We start from the raw sequence: 20,602 nt of genomic DNA on the forward strand, positions 1-20,602 counted from the left end.
CATCCCTCACTAACCCCCCTGCCGGCCTGGTCGCCCCCAACTGCCACCCCCTGCCGGCTTGGTCATCCCTCACTAACCCCCCTGCCAGCCTTGTCATCCTACTCAGCCTATTTGGTCGTCCGTTCGGTTGTTTCAGATGTGATGGCCCCTGGCTCTTTATACATATAGATATACTATATATATATCCCATGTTCAAAGGCTGTTAAATCACGTTGTTTATCCATATCTTCAGAAAAAAATCACTTCTACTGTTGTGGTAAACAACCGCTTCCCTATTTATAATGGTCTGGCCCTCTAGCAACTTCAGCGCGAAATTATAGCTCATTTGCCTACAAACGTCAGGTGGTCATAATAATCTGGCCACTGTGTGTGTGTGTGTGTGTGTGTATAGATATATATAGATATAGATATAGTTTTTGTTTTGTTTTGGAATGCATTTTTAAAAAAACAACAACTTTCACTTTAGGGTTCAGGGAAGATGGAATAGATGTACTTTTCTCTAGTCTTCCCACTAAGTACAACTAAAAACTCTGGACATTATATTCAAAAGTAACACCAAAGACTCTGAAAAGCAGAGAGAAGGTATACTGGCTAGGGACCTCAGAATCCAAGGAATGACATAGTAGAGTTCTTTGTTTTCACTTCATATATCCCAGAGCTGAAGAAGCTGACAATCTGCAAATACTAATGGAAACAGACTTAAAAAATTTCTTTTTAAAAATGCCCTGATAAAAGCCTGCTCTCTCTAGCCACAGGAAAGGAATAACTTAACAAAACAAAACTTTCAGATAATAACCCCTCCACTCTAGTCAACCACCACAGAAATAAATTGAGGCTCTATTCCATTGACACCCGCAAAAGCTGAGTGGAGAATCTAGACTTCTACTCTTAAGAGGCAGAAATGTGGTGCTTGACTACAATTAGGATGCATGTCATAACCTCCAGGGCAATGCTACTCAAAATATGGTCCACAGACCAGCAACACAAAAACTGCTTGTTGCCAGTTGTGATGAGAAGATGGCAACAAGATAAAATCAACTACTTATAACTGTTCAGTTGACATTACTTTTCATATCAAGATTTTTCTTAAAAAAAAATATTTTAAGGAGAGAAAGGAAGATAGCCGGGGTTGGGGGGGGGGGGGAATATATTGATTGGTTGCCTCCTGCATGCATTCCAGTTTTCTGGGGATCTAACCTGAAACCCAGGTATGTGCCCTTGATCTGGAATTGAACCTGAGACCCTTTGGTGTTCGGGCTGACCACTGAGCAATACCGGCTAGGGCAGGGGTGGGCAAACTTTTTGACTCGAGGGCCACAATGGGTTCTTAAACTGGACTGGAGGGCCGGAACAAAAGCATGGATGGAGTGTTTGTGTGAACTAATATAAATTCAAAGTAAACATCATTACATAAAAGGGCACGGTCTTTTTTTTTTTTAGTTTTATTCATTTCAAACGGGCCGGATCTGGCCCGTGGGCCGTAGTTTGCCCACGGCTGGGCTAGGGCCATAGCAAGATTTCTGCTGAAAGCAGTAATGTGTGTTTCACGTTCTGGTACAAATTGTTTATCTTTTCATAACTGACACTTTGAATAAAACTGCTCTAGAGAGACCCTTAAAAGTATTAAATGAATGTACAAGTAACAAATTAATAAAAGGAAAATTAAAAAATAAATATTTAATCCAAAAGAAGGTAAAAAAGGAGAGAAAAAGAAACAAGATAGGTGGGTTAAACAAAAAAAATCATAAGGTGGTAAATATAAATCCAAATATATGGGTAATTATATTAAGTGTGCAGAAAACTAAAATATTAAGAGTGTCAGATTAGATAAACAACAAAACCCAAATACATGCTTTTTATAAGCAATTCAACTTAAATATAAGGGTATAGAAATGTAAGAAATATAGCAATGGAAAATATACACTATGCAAACACTACCCAAAAGAAACCAGTTGATGCTATAAGATCAGATACATTAGACTTCAAGGCCAGAACTATGGTTTGAGATGAAAAGATATAATCTATATATATAAAAGGCTAATATGCAAAGTGTCCCCTCGGGAGTTCGATCACTCGCTATGATGTGTGCTGACCACCAGAGGGCGGTGCAGAATGAAGGAAGGCCCCAGCTGGCAGCCGACAGCCAGCAGCCGGGGAAGGGAGGCCCCGGCTGGCAGCTGGAAGACCCCAATTGGCCCTGATTGCTGGCCAGGCCTAGGTACCCTAACTGTGCACAAATTTCATGCACCGGGCCTCTAGTTCATACATAAAAGGCTCAATTTGGAAAGTATAATTCCAAATTTGTATATATTCAATCAATCACACTGCTGTAAGATATACAAAGCAACAAGAAGTAAAAGGCGAGAAATCAACAATCATTGTAGGAGATTATTAACATGCTTTGATAGTTCACAGAACAAGTAGATAAAAAAAGTGAGTATATAAAAGACTTACACAATGAAAATGAACAAACTTGACCTAAGTGACATATATAAATACTATGCCCAATAATAAGAGAATATTCTTTGCTTTCAAGTCCACATTGAATATTTACCAAAGCTGACAACATTCTGGGCCATAAAGTCAAGTCTCAACAAATTCCAAAGGACAAGAATCAGAGTATGTTCTCTAACCACAGTGAAATTAAGTTAGAAATTCATAACAAAATTATTGGAAAATGCCCAAATGTTTCAAAATTTAGCAATATACTTCTAAAAAGAATAATCACAAAGAAGAAAAAAATAGGTTAAAGAAGAAATCACAAAGGAACTTGGTTTTATGAACTAAATAATAAAAATATGACATAAAATTTTGGGATGCAGCTCAAAACATTGTTTAGATGGAAACTTAAGCCCTAAGTGCTTATCAGAAAAGAAAGGCTGAAAGTCAATAATTTAAATATCTCAAGAAATAACAAAAAGAATGTTAGTCACCCTGAAAAGCAAAATGTTTTCACATTCCTGATCTCAAGGGAAAGCTTTTAATATTTCACCATTACGTAAAATGTTTGCTTTGGGTTTTTACTTTTTGTTTTGGCTTTAGATCCTTTATCAGATTAAAGACTTTCCCTTTCGCTCCTAGTTTGCTATGAGGTATTTTTATTTGTCTTAATTCATGAATAAGTGTTTAATTTTCATGAATTCAGGAAAAGCATTTGATATGATTTTTCCCCTCCTTTTTGTTTGTTAAATAAGGTGAATTATTTCAATTGATTTTTTTCAAATGTTATACTACTTCTGGTTGTGATGTATTACCTTTTTTAAAAAATGTTACTTGATTCAATTTGTGTGACCTCATTTGTGGTAATTTTCTTTTCTTATAATTGCCTTGTTGGGTTTTGGTATAAAGATTACAGAGGACTCAATTAAATTGGCAAGTACATTCTCTTTCTCTGTCTTCAGAAAAACTTATGTAAGATAGATGTTATTTCTTTCTTAAATATTTAGAAGAATTCCCCAGTGCAGCCATTTTAGCCTAGGGATTTCTTTATGAGATTTTTATACTAATTAAAAATTTCAATTTGTTTTTTCTTTTCATAACTTGTGTTTTTTCTTGGGAATTTCATCTCATTTCATCTAAATTTCTAATTTTATTAAGTTGGTCCTCATTTTATTTTCTACTAGAGGCCCAGTAGAAAATTCATGCGGGGGGGGGGGGGGGGTTCCCTCAGCTCGGCCTGCACACTTTCCAATCTGGGACCCCTCGGGGGATGTCCAACTGCCTCTTGCAATCTGAGGCCGCTGGCTCCTAACCACTCGCCTGCCTGCCTGCTCGCCCCTAATTGCTCCCCTACCGGCCTGATCGCCCCTAACCGCCTCTGCCTCGCCCTGCACCTGGGACCTAGGATTCCCTCCTCTGGCTGGTTGCAGGCACCCAGGACCTGGGCCGGCTTCGCCCGGGCCGCAGCCGCAGGTGCCCAGGACTGCGGGGCGGGCAGCTTGTCCCTCTCCCGGGCCAGGCACAGGTGTAGCCACTGGCGCCCGGGACTTCGGGGCAGGTGGCTTGTCCCTTTCCCGGGCCACAGCCTGGCTGGTCCCCATTCTTCTCTTGTGAGCTCATTTGTGCCTGGCTGGTCCCCATTCCTCTCGTGAGCTCATTTTGTGCCTGGCTAGTCCCCATTCCTCTTTCCCCAGTGTTGAGTGTCTGAGCCGTTACGGCGTGAAGGCGTGAGGACCATTTGCATATTAGCTCTTTATTATATAGGATTCAATATCTGTAAGATCTAGTTTTGTTTAAATTTAAAATTTTCTGTTTTTCTTATTAGTCTTAATAGAGATCTATTCCTCTTTTCTGGTCTTTTCAAAGTACCAACTTTTGGTTGTTTTGATTTTTCTCTTTTGAACATTTACTTTGTTTTATTAATTTCTGCTCATTATTTCCCCTTTCCTACTTTCTTTCTTCTTCTTTTTTGTCATCATTGATTCTATTGCCTTATCTTAATAAGGGGAAGGGACTTCTCAAAATGTAAGATTATATACACAAGCTGTCTGTTTCTAATGGACTAATCAGCTTAATTTTAACTCCTCAGTTCAAAACCTCAGGGAAGTACTATGAGATAGTACAGATTAAGGTAAATTACTTTTTCTCTCCAGATTACATATTTGAGGATATGTTCTAGTATGGTTGAAGGTATCTGAAGTCTCATCACCCATTAATAAAATATTATTCTATTGAGGAACATACAGATCTTAGTTCTCTATTATTTTAAGGCTTTACTTTTGTAATGGAAAACAAAAAAATTCTTCTTAGTCTTTCAGTACTTACGAGTGAAGGAACTGTGAATATCTGAACCGAGAGGTCTGCGACTGAAAACTCTCTGTCGTGGTCATCTGTCACATAATCACTCTGCAAACGCTCATAGTTCTATTAAGAAGGCAAAAAAAGGCAAGGAGTGCCAGCTATCAGTTACAAAGAAAAGGCAAGCACTACTCACCAGAGTAGGTGCGGTGAAGAACTGGACAGACAGAGCAGTCACGGACACTGCTCGCTCGTGATCATCCTCCATAAAATCTCTCTGCAACTGCTGGTAATTCTAAACAACAAGGGGGAGATTCACCTCTAATCCACATTGACCAAATGGTTAAGGATAATAATGAAAATTCAGTGCTGGAGGTGTCAATAAGATAACACTCACTGACACGTAAGAATGATAACTGGAATAATTTCTACTAAATAAAGTGTGTATAAATATTGACTCACTGGACAATCCGTTCAAACACAAATGGCAGTTTATGAGCTGAAACAGGAGTAATATCCTGGGATATAGTGGGGCTACACCATAGCGCTTAGCACCATCACTGATAAAACCAGACTGTATTACTTCTGGATGTATATCAGAATCACCTGATGGCTCTTTCAAAGTAAAAGTGCTTGGGCCCCATTCTTGGTGAATCTGCTTTAGCAGATTTGAGAATAGAACACAAACACATATATTTTGAAAAAACTTCCCAATGATTCTTACACACTTCCTTGGTTAAGAACACCTAATTTAGATAAATAATAAAAAGAAATAGCCGTTAGCTTAATCACATGCTGTTAAAAAGAAGAACAGAATTCAACAATATCAATAATCTAGAGTTCATGATTTTTAAATTACATCCATATATACACATGGTTTCAACTAAGATGAGATCTTCCTTGTATAAAATTTAATAGAAATAATACCATAATTCACAATAGGATAGGTTTAAATTTTCATTTATCGTTTCATATCATACATACAGTATAGATGGATATTCACATTACCATGGCAGACAATGAACAAGAAAAGCCTCACTGAATTTTATTCTATTGATAAAAGATAAAAAGATCATTTATGAAGTTTCTTAGAATTTAAAAGCAACACACTGACTTTAGCTGCCAATTTTACAAAGGCTAGATATAATCATGGGCAATAGTTACTCTGTATACAACCTGATGATTTTGTTAATCTTCAAGTCTGAGAAATGACTTACCTTTGCAAATCGAACAGCAAACAGTTTCTTGTATTTCAAATCCATAAGTAGACTGCTCATGAACAACTGATGATACACACTCCTAGCACCTTTTACAAAGGGAGCAGATATAAGAGAAGGATATATAAAACAAGCCAAAAATTACATTCCCCAAGTTTTATATGGACAACTGTATTTTAAATCTCAAGAGCAAAACTACGTGTTCCTTACTGTAAAATATTTATAACCTGCTTCTTTAAAAAAAAAAAAATAGGCTTTTCTAAATATAGTTTCTAACAAAATATAAAGGCTATTTAATTTGGGTCATGGACCTCAGAATCTGTTTGTTTTTTCCCAAAGAATAAGACTGCATATGCTAATTTGAAAAACCATACTTATTTAAATACTTTCCCAAATGAAAAAAATAAAAAAGAAGAGAACTTAACATCCCAGTTACCTATATAGGTTCCTCTATACCTTAAAAGTAGTTAAGAGACTCACCTTTCCACAATTTAGAATCATTGAGCATCAATCTATCCACGAGAGAAGAATTTTCACCATCTGGCCCTTCTTGTAAACCAACTTGACATAAAATTCGGCGAAGGCCATCTTAAACAGGAAGAAAAGTAGTCATGAAATAGTAACTTCCAATATTAAACTAAAATTTTAGTAAAAATGTTCAAATAAATCTATGAAGTTTTACATGTTCTTATTAAAGGTTAAACTAAATCAGAAAAAGTAAACATACTAACAATTCTATTAACATTTTCATAAAAAGGAGAAAAATTCCAAATCTTGCATTATACAGACTCTTATTCAGGAACATCAAAATATATGCCTATCAGAAAGGCAATGACCTCTTATGCTGTAAAGAATTTAAAGAGCAGCCCAGCTGGGGTTGCTCAGTGGTTGGAACGTCATCCTGTGCACTGAAGGGTCTCAGGTTTGATTCCCAGTCAAGGGCATGTACTTGGGTTGCAGGTTCCATCCCTGGCCCCAGGACGCATGCAGGAGGCAACCAATTGATGTATCTCTCTTACATCAATGTTTCTCTTTCTCTCCAAATCCCCTCCTTCCCTCCTTTCCACTCTCTCTAAAAATCAATGGAAAAAATATCTTCAGGTGAGGATTAACAACAACTAAAGAATTTAAAGAGCAAAGAATACAAAAAAAAAAACCCACTGAAATAATCATAGTTCTTTAAACACCAATGTTAATTAAATCATATTATAGCAAAATTGTACTACCAATTAAAAGAAGGTATGACTTCAGTGCTGTAACATATACCAGTTCTTTTTATTAATGCCATGCGAAATGTTCATCATTAAACAAAAATTCACTGTGTCTGTGTACCTATCTATGTGGACCTACTATGTGACAGGCCCTGGAAAAAAAATTCCTACATCCTCTAAATACTAAACTTAAAAAAAAGTTGCTCAAATATTGATATAAGCATTAACATAACCAAAACTTTAATACCTTTTTGTTTCATATTTTATAATTAAAATTACTATTTTCAGAATTCTACAAGCATGCAAATAATTAGAAAAAATAGAATTTTTACTAAAGCACCTACTTGGCATAAAGGTATCCAATGCAAAACATCAAAACTTAAGAAATGAGGGTAAGAGCTCCGGCCAGGTAGCTCAGTTGATTGGAGCATCATCCCGTGCTCTAAAAGGTTGAGGGTTCGATTCCCAGTCAGGGCACGTACAGGAGGCAACTGATGGATGTTTCCCTCTCACATCTATGTTCCTCTTTATCTCTCCCTTCTAAAATCAATAAACATAGCCCAGCTGGCATGGCTCAGTCATTAAGCATCGACGTATGAACCAGGAGGTCACGGTTCAATTCCAGTCAGGGCACAAGCACAGGTTGTGGGCACAATCCCCAGTGGGGGCTTGTAGGAGGCAGCCAATCAATGATTCTCTCTCATCATTGATGTTTCTTTCTCTCTCTCTCTCTCTCTCTCTCTCTCTCTCGCCCCCCCTTCCTCTCTGAAATCAATAAAAGTATAAAAAAATAAATCAATAAACATATCCTCAGGTGAGGATTAAAAAAAATGAGATTAAGAAAAATAATTGGAAAGATATTTATAAGTCAAGCAAACATGTTCTCTTAAATATCCACACCTTGTTTTTTCACCTGTCAGTTCAGTGTGGCAATGCTCTTTTAAACAGCATTTCAATACATGTTTCAGAAATTTTCTTTATAGTAATACATATCAGAATGTCACTTATCCAAACCTCCTCTCTTGCCTGAAGAACAGTATGTAGATAGCTCCCATCTATTCCTGTTTTACTCTTTAATGTTATACACCAAACTTGTATTTTTGGCATTGAACAGAGGGCTCTAATTCTGTTACCATTACATCAAAAAGATTATCTAATTTGTATACTGTGGAAAAACAAAAAACTAAATTAGTAACTTCAAATTTGCAAATTTTCACAGTTGCAAATTACTGGTAACCAAAAGTTGCAGGAGTTAAAACAAAGATATCAAGATTGGTGTATTATCCTTTAAACTGCTAACCATTTAGGTTTTATTCACAGTAGCATTTTCCAGCTTGCTAAGTGACAGGGGGCAACTTTAAGTTTTATTCAATTCTCCTTTTTTTTAAAAAAAGGTTCTTTATCAAGTTGTGAGATTGAGATTTCATAAGCATATTAAAGTCATTTATAATTGTTAAAACACATGTGTCCTGCATTAATTTAAACACAAAATCCTTTGTATGCATATAAAAAGAATCCTGTGGATCAAAATTTGGGAAACAAAGGTTTTTCTGTGCATAAAGATATTCTGAGATGGTATTTTAAAATGTGAAATTAAAGCAAAAAAATTCTTTCACTTGGTATTTTTTTTCAAAACAGTTTTGCAAGGGCACACATGAGCTCATTTTTCAGTCAAGTAGCACCAGTTTTTATGAACCTACCTGAATATCCAATAACGCTTCCCAGCCAAGACAAAAGTTTCAAACCAAAATTCTGATGCGCAACAATAGACGAATGCATAACTTGAACTTTAAGTGGCTTTGTCTGTCTACTGGTATTCCTCTTAAAAAGAAATGGCAGGATGAAAAAACAAACTTAAAAAGGCTATTTTATAGGAAAAAAGTTAATATTTTTATTTCATATAACGACAAACTCTTATTTTATTTTGTTTATATTAACCATCCTAATGGGTATGAAGTGGTATCTCATTGTGGTTTTTATTTGCATTTCCCTAAGGATTAGTAATGTTGAGCATGTTTTCATGTGCTTATTGGCAATTTGTATTTTTTTTTTGTAGAAATGTCTCTTTTCTTTAGGCCATCACAACTTTTTATTTAACATGTCCCCCTTTACTTCTGTTTAAACCATTTCTTGCCTCCCATTTAGTCCCATCTCCATAACCTACATCAATACAGTAGATCTTTGCAAAGTTTCTCCATCTACACATATTACATATGTATACATTAAAAAAGATTTTTGATTTATAAAACTGGGATACTATATATACTCTTGTGCATCTTTGTGTTAACTGATATTTTTGGTTAATGACTCAATATTCTGTGGTGTGGATTTATTCAAACATCCTCTAGACAAAGGCAATCATATTCCATGTGTTTTTAGTCTTCCGTGACTACAAAAAAAGCAGTACTAAGGATCTTTGTACACACACTTACTGGTATTTATATTCTATGGGATAAATTGCTAGAAGTAAAACTTTAATAGATGCTACACTGTTTTCCAAAAATGCTGTTGCAATTTCTTTTTATACAAGTATTCCTATTCTCTGCCAGCAAGATATTTTATCACTCTAATTTCTCCATTCTGTTGGGTATGAAATTTCCCTGTCATTTCACTGATTACTGCTGCATTTGAGTCTTGTTTCATATATGTAGACCACCTACATTTTCTCTGTTGTGATTACTTTTTTCTATCTTATGAGCGTTTTTCTACCTTATTTGTTCCCTACTTGATAATCTATGAGTGCTGTTTATCATAAACATTAAATATCTACCCTATTTTAGAAATAATTTTTCTAAATCTACTATTTGTCTACTGATTTTGTTTAATGGAATATTTTGCAATGCAATTTTTTTTTTTTTTAATATTTTTTTTGTTTATTTCAAAGTTTTCCTTGATTTGATAGGGTAAGAGGGTTTTTTTTAAAAAAGTTTTTATCATTCCTTATATAGTTAGTTGGCAGTTGGACAAAGAATGATGTCAGATAACTACTTGATGTCTAATAGTAACATATTCAAATTTATGCACTTTGGACAGACTTATGGGTCATCAGTGATCCAGTTTCTTGATTCTTTTCATTTCCACCCCCAGAATCCAAGATTTAGGTTAGCATGAGTGAAATAAAGTTGTTAAAAATAAGCTGCAGCCCTAGCCGGTTTCGCTCAGTGGATAGAGCATCGGCCCTTGGACTGAAGGATCCTGGGTTCAATTCCAGTCAAGGGCACATACCTTGGCTGCAGGCTCCATCCCTGGCCCTGGTCGGGGCATGTGCCAGAGGCAACCAATTGATGTGTCTCTCTCACATCCATGTTTCTCTCTCTCTTGCAATGCAATTTTTTAAAAATATTTTTTTATTGATTTCAGAGAGGAAGGGAGAGGGAGAGATGGAAACATCAATGATGAGAGAATCATTGATTGGCTGCCTCCTGCATGCCCCTACTGGGAATCGAGCCTGCAACCCGGGCATGTGCTCTTGACGGAATCGAACCCAGGATCCTTCAGTCCGCAGGCCGATGCTCTATCCACTGAGCCAAACCGGCCAGAGCTGCAATTTTTTTATGTAGTAAAAATAAAATGTTTCTTTTCTAACTCCATTGGGTTCTAGTCTTAGTTAAGAATATCTTTCGCCCTAGCTAGTTTGGCTTATTGGATGGAGGATTGGCCTACAGACTGAAGGGTCCCGGGCTCAATTCTGCTCAAGGGCACAAGCCCGGGTTGCGGGCTCCATCCCCAGTAGGGGGCGAGCAGGAGGCAGCCGAACAATTGTTCTCTCTCATCATTGATGAGTCTCTCTCTCTCCCTCTCCCTTCCTCTCTGAAATCAGTAAAAATAAAATAAAAAAAAGAAAAAGAAAAGAAGAAGCTCTCCTTCTCCCTTAAAATGTACCTGGGGTTTTCTAGATTTTCCTCATATTAGTATCTATTTCTGGACTTTCTATTTTATATTATGAATGTATCTATGCAAACACCACCAGAGATTACAAGCACTAATATTTTTAAAAAAGAAAATACTTAGAAGATAAAGTATAAAGGTATGCATGAGAAAATAAATTCATAGAAATAATTATATCCAGGGAAAAAGTAAGGGGAATGGGATTAAGGGATAAGACAGGGGCCACTACACTATTTTATTTATTTAAAATAAGTATAAAAAATGTATATAATGTGGACACACAGGTGTTCATCATATTATCTTTATTTGTATCTGTACATTAAAAACATTTCACAATATATAAAGTTATTTTTAAAAAGGAGTTTTGCATAAAATGGAGTTACATGGAATAGTTAAAAACAATAAATGCTAACTTTTAAAATAAATTTAAATGTGGGGATGCTTTCTTTTAGAGAAATAATACATGTAATAAATGCTATTAAGATATACAGCATACCTTGCTATAAGGTACCAAGAAACAACTTCCCTTGAATTCTAATCTTGGTGCTAAAGGCCAGTTTAATTCTTAAAAAGTAACGTGAAACCCTATCAAAAACAAAACAAGACAAAAAGCAAAAAACTTTCTAGAGATGTCGATGTCTCTGATGAAATAAGAAGGCAGAAAATATGTATCATCTAAACATTCATTTTCTATATTAATCTTACGCAGCTTTAAAAAATTAGATAAAGCAATAATGCAATGCTCAAGAAACTTATCTTCAAATGTAATTTTTGGCTGATGTTGGCTTTACATTAATGAAGGCAGAAAAATGTTTTTGTAAATGCCAAAATATGAAACTAGCAGACATGTCTTAAAATTACTTACCACAATTACTGATTTTGCTTGCTCACAATACGCGAAGTCTCCATATCGAACAGACCTACGTCCCTATAAGCAAAGATATTTACAATTAACTTGTGAAAATATTATATTCAGTATTAATAACTTTTGAATCAGGAAACAAATAAACATATTTGAGCATACAACAACTCTGGTCAATTTTTAATATTTATAACATTCATTCTATTCATTGATAAAAAGTAAATGAAAATACTTTCCTTCAAAGCTATCCCAACATTTTTTTTTTGTTTAAAGTATTACATGTCTCCTTTTTACCCGATTGACCTCCCCCCCCAACTCCTACCCCTGAGGGCAAGCCCCCACCGCCCCAGTGTCTGTGTCCATTGGTTATGCTAATATGTATGCATACAAGTCCTTTGGTTGATCTCTAACCCCTGTATCCCAACATTTTCAAGGCATTAATAAATATATTTTCTTGAATAAAGCAACATTTATTCTTTTAGGCTGCTGTAATTTCTTTTTTTAACCAGCTTTAAAAAAAACAGTTTATTTAGGATCATGGAGGCAAATATTGTTAGTGTTTCTCTCTGGAGATACAGAATAGTGCTTGGGCTTCTAGAATTTTTATTTTCATAACTGAAGATTTTGAATCACTGGGTAGAATGAGGATAACTGTATCTACGTATATTTTATCCTAAACTTCTTATCTAACAATAATTTATAGTTATACCCAATATAAATTTGGGCCAATATTTAAATGAAGTTTAAAAAATAGCTGACACTTATATACCTAATTCTATACAACTTATCTGTGTAAAAGTTCTATTTTATTATGTGACATCAATTTAATAAAAAAATTACTTACATCTCGATCTACTGTAGTTGCAAAGCCAATGGCTTCTTTTTGTGTACAGTTAACAGCTTTCTGAAGAGTATAAATAACTTGTTCGTAGGTATGAACCTCATCATTAAACAGCATGCAATAGTAGGTGTCAGTCTTCTCTCTGTGGGATCAAATATTGATGATACATTATTTATTTGCATATTCCTTGCTCTAGGCTAATTTACAAAGAGCATACTTTGTTCTAGGGAATGTGCTAGGTACTAACTACACCAGTCATCCATGGTCCCCATGCTCTATGACACTACTATCTGGTGAGGTAGATATTGGACATATAATTCTATGTGAACTGCTTTTATTGAAGTTAGGATGCTAGAGCAGGGTAAAACAGGTCTGGGAGCTCAAAGAGGAACTGCCAGAGAAGTAATCTGAGACCTGAAGTCACAATTGGCTATCAGTGGCTCTTAAAAGGGAATAATTCTCCTCCACCCCCAACAGTCGACCATTTGACAATGTCTGTAAACAATTCTGGTTATCATGATTAGGACGGGAGTGCCACTAGCATCTAGTCGCAGCGGTTCTCAACCTGTGGGTCACGAAAATGAAAATACATCCTGCATATCAGATATTTACATTACGATTCATAACAGTAGCAAAATTACAGTTACGAAGTTAGCAACGAAAATAATTTTATGGTTGGGGGTCACCACAACATGAGGAACTATATTAAAGGGTCGCGGCACTAGGAAGGTTGAGAATCACTGATGGGTAGGGCCAGAGATGCTGCTAATTATTCTACAATCCACTGGACAGTCCCCATAATAAAGAATTAATCTGACTTCAGCTGCCAGCAGTGCTATGATTGAGAAACCCTGGGCTAGAGGAAGGTGTAAGCAAAGGCCACGAAGTGGTGAAGGTAAATATCAGGATCTGGAGCACAGAGAAGAAGGGGGAGATTAATCTGGAAAGAGGCAGAAATCTAAAAAACTTTCTAATTAATTTGATTATGCCGTCCTAAGGGCAATCAAGAATTTGAATAGGAGATATGGTCAGTTTGCCTTACAGTGTGGAAAATGAACCGTGAGGGACAAGAGTGGATATGGCAATCCAGTTAGGAAGGCCATATTGTCCAAAAATGAAATTAATGTAATTTAGACTATGATAGTAGTAATGGAGATGAAGAGTAGAAAATTTTGATAGAAGGAATGGCATTTACTAAGAAGCGAAAACAGTACAAAGAAGCAAGATTCTTTTCTCTTCTATGCTGGTATCCTGAACTTAAAAATGAACCCCCCCCCCCCCAAAAAAAAACACCTCTTCTATTCTCTTAGATCAGGGATCCTCAAACTACAGCCCGCGGGTCACATGCAAATACAAATATTGTATTTGTTCCCATTTTGTTTTTTTACTTCAAAATAAGATATGTGCAGTGTGCATAGGAATTTGTTCATAGTTTTTTTTTTAAACTATAGTCCGGCCCTCCAACGGTCTGAGGGACAGTGAACTGGCCCCCTGTTTAAAAAGTTTGAGGACCCCTGTCTTAGATCAATGAATGGTTCCCAACTTGAAGTACATGAAGATAAAGTCATGAGGTACTAATTCATTTTCAACATTTTATTAAAACACTTAACCCGCAACTAATTATCTGAATCACTGTTGAGAAAACAAAAAAGAACACCAATGTCCTTCAGACTCTCATTCCATCCAACTTGTATTCAACTTTAACTATGAAAACAATTCTGACAGCCTGGTTAGAGTTAAAAGTAGAAGAGAAGACTGCCTAAGGCAAGCACACTCACAGAAAAAGCAAGCCTTTAGCCGTAATAGAGCTATGGCAGAATACAGTTTCCAGTCACAAGTCTGTGACCTCCTCAATAATCTAAGTACAAATGGTAAATATGTTAGATGTACACTAAAGAAGCTCAAAGTGTGGAATATATTTTATAAAATTTTAGAATAAAAATGAGTTTGAGCATTTAGTCAAACCAGAAAACTCACATCAAAGAGCTCATTTCCTAATCTTACCTGACAGACAAAATAAAAGGAATTGTAGAATTAACTTACCAGTTTTACCACACAAAGAAGAGAAAATTGCTTATGCCCGAGCTTTGACATAGCTTAAATATGGCTATAAACCAACTAAACCAACCAACCAACAGGGAGAAACTGCTACCAATTAAGAGGATCACACATATTTTAAAAGTATAAAATCAAGATTACTGTTCTGCTGAAAATTAATTATTGCAAAAGAAAAGATTATGTTCTATCCTAGCTATATTAAAAGTTAACATGAGGAATTAGAAGAAAAATGGTTAAAACTGAGTGTGAGGAAATACAAATACAAAAAAATAAATGGTTGTACTTACACCATCTCTAAATCTGCTGGTAATTCGCTTTCTTTTTCCCAGGTTAATATCTCTACTGCATAATGAAACATAGTAGCAAAAATGTTGTAAGTTCTTGTTATCACATCTTCTGGTAAATGAATGAGAGGATCCTGAAAAAAGAACAGAAAAAGAAAATGCAATTTTGTTAAATGCACATTAATTTTCCTCTTTCCCATTCTGCCTCCACCTCTCAAAATATTACTGTAAAAAGCTGACTGATTTTTCAGCTTAAGCTTCTCTTCAATTTGATCGTATATATTACATTCTACCAAATCAAGCTTCCTAAAATGTTTTATTAAATTATAATCCCAATTCTGAAATCAATTGAACCAGAATATTCAATGGCACTCCAATGTCTAATGAATAAATCTAAAAACTTTAGAATGACATTCCAGGATCTTTAAAACCTAACACCAAACCATCTTTATAGCTTCCTAATCCCTAATTTCCAGAATAAACAAAGGAATTTATCCAAGGACAGAAAACAAACTTAGTTTTACAGGATAAAGAAGAACCTGATTTTGAGGATTACGAAGATGAGAAGTCAACAAGGTTAGAAAATTGCTTTGATGTTATAAAAATCACTCACAGGTTGTGTATGCATGTAACAGGTTACTTCCTTCTTTAGATTTAACAGTAAGTTACTAAATTTCTAGGTTAATGTAGAAAAATATTTCTATAAACATATATGTACTAAGTTTATCATGGTATCTTTCAGTCATGGTTGGCAAAATGTTTTTAATCTTAATGTTTTATCTTAAATCTAAACACATTATTTAGCTTAATGGCTAAATAGTGTTATATTCATGTCTCAAATAAAAGATTAGTATGTTCTAACATCACGGAATGAGAATCAGCACATTCTTGCAAATACACATAAGGCTACACAAAGATAAGCCTAGCGGAACTGATATGAAACAGATGGAGATGGGAGATAAAAAGAATGGAGGGAAAAGGACAAAAAGGACAAAGATTCCTAGGACTTGAAGAATGTAAGAAAAAGTAAAAAAAAAAGTAAGGAAAGTCCTGGCCAACTTGCATCTGTTGGTTGGAGTGTTGTCAGTACATCAAAATGCCGTGGGTTCGAATCCCGGGCAGGACACATTACCCAGGTTGTGGATTTGATCCAGGATTGGGGCAGGTGCAGTACGCAACCAATCAATATTTCTCTCTCCCTCTTTCAAAAAGAAAAAATATTTTTTGAGGTCTTACTTTTTACCTCTATTTCTTCTCAACAGGCTGCTTTTTATTTTATTTTTATTTTTGTTAATCCTCACCTGAGGATATTTTTCCAATGATTTTTAGAGAGGGTGGAAGGGAGGGGGAGAGACTGCAACTGAGGTACATGCCCTTTGACTGGAATCGAATCTGGGACCCTTCAGCCCGCAGGCCTACACTCTACCCACTAAGCCAAATGGGCTAGGGCTCAACAGGCTGCTTTTTATGTCTCCAAAAAAAAAATCTTTTTTTATCCTACTGGCAAGGGTTACTACTATTTCTTATAAAGACTTTAGAAACTGTTAACATATTGCAACCACCTGTACAAAAAGGAACTAGAACTGGTACCTCCTGCAGATTCATAAAAGAGTGGATATTAGTAAAAATATGAGCCTTGAACTACATCAAAATAGAAAATAGAACCTTAAAAATAGTATCTTACTATATAGTCACTCCTTTTCTTACAACTCTGTCCCATAACATTTAGAAGATTGAAGAATTATAATAAACAGGATTCATAAAAATTAAATGATCCTGGGAAAGAAACAACTGCCAATTCTTGAGAATCCAAGCCAGTAGGACCCAAACTCTGTTCTGCAAAATCCCAGGGCCTGGTAGAGCTGTTTCCTATTTAAATTACACATCAATTGCCCTAGCTGGTGTGGCTCAGTGGACAGAGCGTTGGTCTGAGGACTGAAGGGTCCTGGGTTCAATTCCAGTCAAGGGCACATGCCCAGGTTGCAGGCTCCATCCCCAAGTAGGGGGCATGCAGGAGGCAGCCGATCAATGATTCTCTCTCTTCATTGATGTTTCTATCTCTCTCTCTCCCACTCCCTTCCTCTCTGAAATCAATAAACATATATATATTTTTAAAAGTGTTATATTACATATTAGGAATCACCAACTGGTAATTTTGTTGCTACATTAACCCCGTTTGAGGCAGGCCAAAGAATATAGATTCCTGTGCTATCTTTGTATGCATATGTTATCTTCTTGTAAAATGGTCACTGAGTAAGAATTATTTTTGCAGTGAAGAGATGCTAGGCTGTGTAAATCTACTCATATGTACAATGGTAAACTAAAGGTTAGGAAAGATTTCTGCTCAAAGTGCTCGTATCGTAACATTAATCAGCTAGAATGAGTAAATAAATGACCATCTTATCCTATGTTGTATTATCAACTATCATTAATAATTACAGTTCTTTGATTATATTTATGTTAGAGAATGCAAACCTTTATGAATCAACTTTGATTTACTCTTCTTTCAAATTAAAAGAATGCGAGAGGCATACCTCTACCATCAAAAATGCTATCTGTGGTTATTTCTGAGGGTAGTGGAAATTACGGAAAATTTTCATCTTTTATGTAATACACTTCTATAATGTTTAAATTTTTAAAATGTAAACATGTATTATAATAGTTTAACTATTTTCATATGTAAATAAGGCATGAATGAAGATTTTCTCCATACCACCCAACTAAAACTAGAAACAAACTAGAATTATCTTTCTTTTTTTTTTTTACAGACTAGTTTTTAAAATTTTGTTTGTTTGTTTTTTTAACTTGATTTTTAGAGAAAGAGGAAGGAAGAGAGACACATCGATGTGAGAGCAGAATATACACCAGTTGCCTCCCGCATGACCCCCACCGGGGAGCAAGCCCGCAACCTGGACATGTGCCCTGACCCAGAATTGAACCAGCAACTTTTCAGTGCATGGGATGACCCCCAACCAACTGAGCCACACCGGCCAGGACTGAATGATCTTTCTTTTCTTTTTTTTGTTAATCCTCATCCGAGGATATTTTTCCATTGATTTTTAGGGAGAATGGAAGAGAGAGGGAAAGACAGAAAGAAACATTGATATGAGAGAATCACATCGATTGGTTGCCTCCTGCACGAGCCCTGACCAGGGCTCAGGTCAGGGAGGAGCCTGCAACCAACGTATGTACCCTTTACCAGAATCAACCCTTTGGTCCACAGGCTGTCACTCTATCCACTGAGCCAAATCGGCTAGGGCCTGAATAATCTTTCTTAACAAGTAAATATACATTTCAACTTATAAAAAATAAATTCATTAATAATACCACTTTTATCTGTCTTATTTTTGTAATTTTAAAAATTAGAATCTTATTTAAAATAGCAATTCCACTGCTAAAAATGTTTTAAAAAACCAGTATAAGGTACTGTCAAAAAAGTTCCATTACTGGAGCCTATACTACCTAAGTTTAAAGCACTGCTCCAGCACTTACTGTGTGGGACACTTGGATCAAGTTTCTTAATCTCTCTTAAAACTCAAGCTTCTGCAGATATAGAATATTGGTACCAGCAATATTTACCTTATATGGCTGTTCTCAGAACTAAATGAGGTAAACCAAGTATAGTACTTAGCATAATATTTAGCTATTAATAATTACTAATCTGCATTTGCTCTGGCTGGTGTGGATCAGTGGTTAGAGCATTGGCCAGTGCACCAAAGGGTTTTGGGTTGGATTCCTGGTCAACCCAACATATTGGGTTGCAGGTTCAATCCGGCTTGGTCAGGCACATGCAGGAGGCAACCAATCAATGTATCTCTAAAATCAATGGGAAAAATATCCTTGGGTGAGGATATTAACAAAAAACAAAAACAAAGCAAACAACAAAAGATCACTAATCTGCATTCTAATGAGATGAGAGCAGCAAAGTGAAAATTTTAGATTGAAAAGTATTTGCTGAGGTTGCTCATTCAGTTAATATTTGTTATTGAATTAAATTTTGTTCCAAAAAGTATTTACAGCAACTGAAGAATATAAGCAGTATAATAGAACTGAAAAATAGATATACAAAGCAGGTAAAGTGAAAAATAAAGGTAGGAAAATAAACTGAAGTCAAGATAATACCTATTTATCAACTGAGATCATAAGTTTTCATATAGCTACTAAAGACAGGCTCTATTTCCAAACATTTTGGCTCTGTTTTCCAGATGCCTCAACAAAAGGAAACATAATCAATTATCAGGTTCAAACCAAGAGAAACATAACATTTCCTAATGCAGAGATCTAAGAGAAATTTGGTATGAGTCTTATGAAGATCAACAAAGGAGACACTACATAGTAGGTTATATAGTATGTGGTAGGTCTCAACTAGAAAAGGTACTATGCCACCAGCCTCCTGACTTACCCTCCACACCCAAGCATGGGAGATGGCATTTAGTGAGTGGGAATCAGGTATAATAAACAAAACGCTTCTACTAGTGTATACCTGGTGTCAGAAAACCTTTTCTGTGAAGAGTCAGTAAGTACTTTAGTTGTTGCAGGCTACAGAGTTCTCTGTCTTAGCTACTCAATTTTGCTACTGTAGAAAAAAAGCAGCTATAGATCATACATCAACAATTAAGTGTCACTGTGTGCTAATAAAATTTCATTTATGGACACTGAAATTTGAATTTCATAAAATTTTCACATGCCACAAAATACTATCCTATTGATTTTTTCAACTATTTAAAAATAGAAAAACTACTAGAGGCCCAGTGCACCGGGCCGCTAGTCTTTTTATCTTACCTTATAATCTTATCCCTGAAGACCTCATTTCTCTTAACTGAATTCTTAAATAGGAATTAAGTGGTAGAGTCCAGAGGTTTTATTCTCTGTCAAGTTTCTGTGGAGTATATATTCTCTAGGCAGGACCATGTAGCTTCAGCCAGGCAAGTGACCTTGCTGTTATATTCAAGAAATTACCCAAAGTCTGCACTTTTTGATAGCTACCCTACTAAAATATGAGGATAAAGCCAACAGAGTAACTGCAGGCAGATTCATAATTTTTCTTAGAAAACTCTTTTAAGCCTACTTTAAAACAGATAAAAAGGTAACAGAAGTCTTAAAATTTTTCTTTTTAAATAATCTGTTGAGATGAAATTTATAGAACATAAAATTAACCATTTTAAAGTGAACAATTCGGTGGTATTTTGTATAGACATAATTTGTGCCACTAACACCTCTATTTAGTTCCAAAACATTTTTTTTTTAAATCCTCACCTGAGGATATTTTACCATTGATTTTAAGAGAGAGTGGAAAGAGAGAGGAAAAGACCTAGAGAAACACATTGATTGGTTGCCTCCTGCAGGCATCCTGACCAGGGCCCAGGGAGGAGCTAGCAACTGAGATACATGACCTTGTTGACGGGAAAACCCTAGACCCGTCAGTCCACAGGCTGATGCTCTATCCACTGAGCCAAACCAGCCAGGGCTAGTTCCAAAACATTTTTATTTCTTCAAAATAAAAC

The 20,602-nt window shown here is 35.8% G+C and overlaps 1 protein-coding gene across 19 annotated transcripts in view; it reads right to left on the minus strand.

The window, feature by feature from the left end:
* The window catches only part of UBR2 (ubiquitin protein ligase E3 component n-recognin 2), a 138,919-nt gene that overhangs the window by 78,702 nt on the left and 39,615 nt on the right, over nucleotides 1-20,602 (minus strand). For 12 of the 19 annotated variants that reach the window (XM_014532981.1, XM_014532979.1, XM_014532983.1 and 9 more), the window contains exons 5-11: nucleotides 15,102-15,232; nucleotides 12,760-12,898; nucleotides 11,919-11,981; nucleotides 8,866-8,986; nucleotides 6,435-6,542; nucleotides 5,955-6,043; nucleotides 4,765-4,863 (exon numbers count right to left, since the gene is read on the minus strand). In XM_014532981.1, coding sequence (XP_014388467.1) covers nucleotides 4,765-4,863; nucleotides 5,955-6,043; nucleotides 6,435-6,542; nucleotides 8,866-8,986; nucleotides 11,919-11,981; nucleotides 12,760-12,898; nucleotides 15,102-15,232 — 750 coding nt within the window. Of the gene's footprint in view, nucleotides 1-574; nucleotides 711-4,764; nucleotides 4,864-4,933; nucleotides 5,033-5,954; nucleotides 6,044-6,434; nucleotides 6,543-7,509; nucleotides 7,594-8,865; nucleotides 8,987-11,549; nucleotides 11,625-11,918; nucleotides 11,982-12,759; nucleotides 12,899-15,101; nucleotides 15,233-20,602 lie in introns of those variants that run through there. The other 7 variants (XM_014532978.1, XM_014532975.1, XR_001360527.1 and 4 more) reach the window with 6 other exon arrangements.

This window comes from Myotis brandtii, unplaced genomic scaffold, assembly GCF_000412655.1.
Source record: "Myotis brandtii unplaced genomic scaffold, ASM41265v1 scaffold929, whole genome shotgun sequence".
Lineage (NCBI taxonomy): Eukaryota > Metazoa > Chordata > Mammalia > Chiroptera > Vespertilionidae > Myotis > Myotis brandtii.